The following is a 4,472-nucleotide window of genomic DNA, read 5'->3' on the forward strand; positions in this document are numbered from 1 at the left end:
GCGTCTGCATCGCAGCATCTGTCGCCTCTTTTTGCGCCGACGGCCGTGGGGTAGAAGTCGGGTTTCGTGAGTTCGTCCCCGCCGCCGTTTTCCCATATGCATCTGCATGGCTCCTCGCTGCTGCATCCCCATCCTTCTTCCTCCCCTCCATGTCAATGACCGGAGAGAGAAACCGCACGCTGGCTCAAGCACGCTTGGAGACGCCGTCGCCTCCTCCCGCACCGCCGCGATCCTCCGCACCACCGACCGCAAAACCCTAACCCTAGCTATCAAGTCGATCGCCTCGCAATCGCCTCAATCGCCTCTCCGTGTTTTACGCCCGAGGTGGACCCGCTTATCCGTCCTCAACCATCGTCCCGTTGGAGTTGCTCTTACCGCTACTGATTTCCTTGCAGAAAAGTCAGAATAACCGCACAAAAGCTTTAATTTAAAATTAAAATCAGCGTGGTTGTATCCGCTGGAAGGAGATCTGTCGTCCAAAGACTCTGCCTTCCTTCATTGCCCACACCTCCGCCCAGCGGTGGGCCCCGGCGGCAAGTCTCTCCAAGCGACAGAAGCAGAGGGAGATAGCGAGCGAGCGTTTCCTTCCACCCCTCTCCTCCCGTCGGCCTCATCCACCATCAATCTACCCGCCACCCCCGCCTCCCTCTGGACCGTGGGCCACCCCTCCCCCCTTCCCTCCCGCGCGTCGACGTCCATCCTCGCCGCCGCCCCTGCTCCCCAACCCCCACCATTCACCAGCGCCCCCAAAGTCCGAGCGAGACAGACGGGGGAGGGGGAGAGGGAGAGGAGAGCGGCGGCGACCGGCCAGCTCCGACCCCGCAGGCCCGGCCGTCGGCGGCCGTGCCCCGTCGTCCCCCGTCCCGCTGGCCGGCGGGCCCCGCCTCCTCGCCTCCGGGAGCTTCTGCTGCTGCTGATACTGTGTGGTAACCCCTCTCTCTCTCTCTTTGTGATAAGTACAGTGCAGCGGGGGTTGCTTAATTGTTTCCCCAAACGAAATTTCCGCGGCGAGCAGGGGAGGGGCCGCATTGGGTGGCCGCGGCGGACTAGGAGGGGATTCGTCGCTCGCTGCGCTGGGCCCGCGAATCCGCGCGGGCGCCGGGGGGAGGGAGCGGCGGGCGGTGCTCGGTGAGTGATCTAGGGTTTAGCGGCTCCGATTGGGGCTCGTTCCCTCTGTTGATTTGGCGTCCTCGTCCGAATTCACGGCGGGCTGGGAACCAGCAGGAGGGGCGGCTGGTCATGGTTTGGTTCCCTTTTGCAATTAGACGGCGCTCTGAGTGCAAGTGCTGGAGCTTGATGTGATGTTGATCGTTGGTGACATTTGAGTGTCAGGTTCGCACTCGGTTCAGTTGGGAGTGGCTGGAAGCAGAGTTTTGGTGCTCTGGTCGGCGGCTCGGCAGTGCCGCTGCTCCATCCTCCATGTGCGGTGCCGCGGCTGGCCTGTGTAGCGTTACTCCCCAGTCACAGCTTCTGGTGAGCGGAGCGTGCGGACTGTGGAGAGTGTACTGCTGCTTTCAATTGAAGGCGGCATTCTGCGCAGTTGGATTCTACTATGATGCTCAGCATTAGATTCAGAGTCATGTCCATAACTGTTCGCTCAGCCCAATGTTCGAAACTCGAAAGGATAATAACTAGAGATCATACTAGTATACGAAGCTGTTCAGCTTTGAAACTATGTGGCATGTTGTGTCCCCAAGGTTTTGGAGATCCATATCGAGGATCTGGTTCTGCATTTCCGCTATCCGAGGAACTGATTCTGGAGTTAAAGTCTGTGAATGAATAGTTGTTCAGCTTCTAATTCTTTTCGATGGAGGCTAGCTGATTGACTTGTTGCCTTCTCTTCTGCATTGAGTAAACACACGTAGCTACTTCGTTCCCCAATTTTACCGATGCATTTTGTTCTGGTATCTATCTCATTTCTGAACTGGTTCATGCGTTCATCCATTCATGAATCAAGTTTTATCTGGTAGCTTTTTTGAGCTCTGACATAACAACAAGACAATCTAACCATGTTACTCTTAGGCAATACCTTCCGTGTGATATCATATTTGCTGTACCCTTGACTCTTTTTCTTCTTATCTTGCAGGTAGTCACATAGCTGCTCTATTTCTCCTGTCTGCAAACATATGTGATAATGGACAACCTTGGACATAGGGAAAATGGGAGGCAAAGGCCAGACCCATATAAAGCACTTCATACTCAGGTTTGTGTAATTCGTCATGAATAATTATCGCGCAAGATTTTAGAGTTATATTGTGTTCGTTGACATATGAAAGTTACACTGTGTTACTCCCTCCGTCCCATAATGTAAGATGTTATTTTACACTACACTAGTGTCAAAAAACGTCTTACATTATGGGACGGAGGGAGTAGTAATTAAGGCATAGAACATTGATTTGATTTATCTTCTGCTAGTAAGCATTGTCCTGTAACAAATCTTCATTAAGGGCATAACCAGATCACAAGCTGTAGATTAGTGGCTAAAGTGTACATGTGCTTGTTTTAGACTGAAGGCAATATTACTCAGCTTTATGAGAAAGCTAAAAGTTGAGATAGTATGCTGGTCAGTGCTTGTCACTCAGCTAATGTACATAGTATCCCTAAAGTTTCTTCAAACTGAGGAATGATCAAACTAAATAGCAGAAGTTCATGGTGATAAGATAGTAACAAATTTCATAGCCCTCTTTTGTCATATTTTTTGTTTCGTTCTCTTGCATAGCTGCAGAGAAAATGGTACAGTTGAAACAACCATGCCCAAGAAATGAAGATCAAAACTTATAATTGTCTTGGAAATTCTGATGCTTAGCTTTTATGTACTGCATTCAGAATTGTCACAAACATCATGTTATATATTTTTTTCTAATCATAATTGTCGGAATGATTTGCTCTCTAGAAGTGTGGTTCTTATGATAGTTGCTCTGTGTTTCAGTGGATGATGCCCCAAAGGCAAATGAAGGACCACCACAGCATGAACCTCCTAGCACTACTGAGCGAGAGGGACACCGCCATCATGGAGAGAGACCATGCTCTGGCTGAGAAGAAAGCTGCAATGGCTGAGAGAGACATGGCGTTTGCCCAGCGGGACTCTGCAATGGCTGAACGGAATGCTGCAATCGTCGAACGAGACAATGCCCTTGCTGCACTTGAACTAGCCCGTACAAATGGATTTAATATGAACAGCGGAAACGGATTCAACCCAGGATCTCTCAATGGAGCGAAGAACTTCCACCACCACGACCAGCAGCCCCATGCTCAATCATCACCACTGCAACTGGCCGATTCTCCATATGACCATGCGAGGGAAATGCACATATCAGACGCATACCCAATCTCAACAGCCCCGGTGACTGCTGCTGGAAAGGCAAAGAAGCCCAAGAAGAACAGTTCCCAAGCATCTCCACTGAAGAGGCCGTCAGGCGTGCTCCGGAAAACCAAGAAAGCCGGCGGTGACTGGAGAGATGCCGGAATGTCTGGTGTCGGGGAGGATCCAGCTCGCGCCGCTTCTGAGATGAAGAACGAGTGGAAGGACCAAGACCTTGGCCTGAACCAGGTCTCGTTCGACGAGTCGTCCATGCCCGCGCCTGCCTGCTCGTGCACGGGGGTCCTCCGCCAGTGCTACAAGTGGGGCAACGGCGGGTGGCAGTCGTCCTGCTGCACCATGAGCATGTCCATGTACCCGCTCCCGGTGATGCCCAACAAGCGTCATGCCCGCATGGGCGGACGGAAGATGAGTGGCAGCGCCTTCACCAAGCTGCTCAGCCGACTAGCGGCTGAGGGCCACGATCTCTCGGCGTCGGTGGACCTCAAGGACCACTGGGCCAAGCATGGCACGAACAGGTACATCACCATCCGGTAGCTCTGCTGCTTCCGTTCAATATGTAAGGAGGTGTATGCGGCAAAGGTCCTATAATCTCCTTGCTGGGGTTGGACGGGTCATCAACTCATCATCATCTCTGTAATGTCATTGAGGGATGCAGGCTAGAATTCTGTGTAGGTCCTCCCCCCTTTCTGAACCCCGAGCCGCGCTGGACAGTGGAAATGTAATTTTAGCGACCCCAGGTATTCGTCGTCGATTCGCTGTATAGTTTTGACTACTAGATTTAATTGGTTGTAGGCGATTATTCCTTTGTCATGGCTTACATTCATATCAGATGCTGCATTAGGATTCGTGTCTTGCTCCTGCAGGATAGTAGACGAAATAGAAAGAAGCAAGAATAATAGCAGCAGCATCGCATCAGGCTGCACGAACGTACGTACCTCAGCAGTGAAATCCCATTTTTCAATATTATTATTATTACGTTGCAGTCGTTCAACGTTGCCATCATCGTACACAATCTGGATGCCAAAAGTAAAGTACAGAAATAGGGAAAAATAATTTAGTTAGCACGAAAGTAGCTTTCTACACTGTGGCTCAAATGCTCCTGGTGTGAACAGTAAAATAATACTTTTAAGAAATGTTTGTTGTGCTTGTA

At 51.1% G+C, this 4,472-nt stretch overlaps 1 protein-coding gene across 2 annotated transcripts; it reads left to right on the top strand.

The window, feature by feature from the left end:
- Window positions 1-549: 549 nt before the first annotated feature.
- LOC125522201 (barley B recombinant-like protein D) lies at window positions 550-4,132 on the top strand. Of its 2 annotated transcripts, XM_048687288.1 has the most exons (4): window positions 550-926; window positions 1,016-1,128; window positions 2,087-2,203; window positions 2,930-4,132. In XM_048687288.1, exons 3-4 carry the CDS (start codon window positions 2,135-2,137, stop codon window positions 3,854-3,856), a joined length of 996 nt encoding a protein of 331 aa, XP_048543245.1. In that variant the 5' UTR covers window positions 550-926; window positions 1,016-1,128; window positions 2,087-2,134; the 3' UTR covers window positions 3,857-4,132. The 2 variants fall into 2 exon arrangements, with proteins under 2 accessions (XP_048543245.1, XP_048543244.1); XM_048687287.1 differs by lacking the exon at window positions 1,016-1,128 and having other exon boundaries at window positions 551-926.
- Window positions 4,133-4,472: the final 340 nt, after the last annotated feature.

Source organism: Triticum urartu, chromosome 7 (assembly GCF_003073215.2).
Source record: "Triticum urartu cultivar G1812 chromosome 7, Tu2.1, whole genome shotgun sequence".
Lineage (NCBI taxonomy): Eukaryota > Viridiplantae > Streptophyta > Magnoliopsida > Poales > Poaceae > Triticum > Triticum urartu.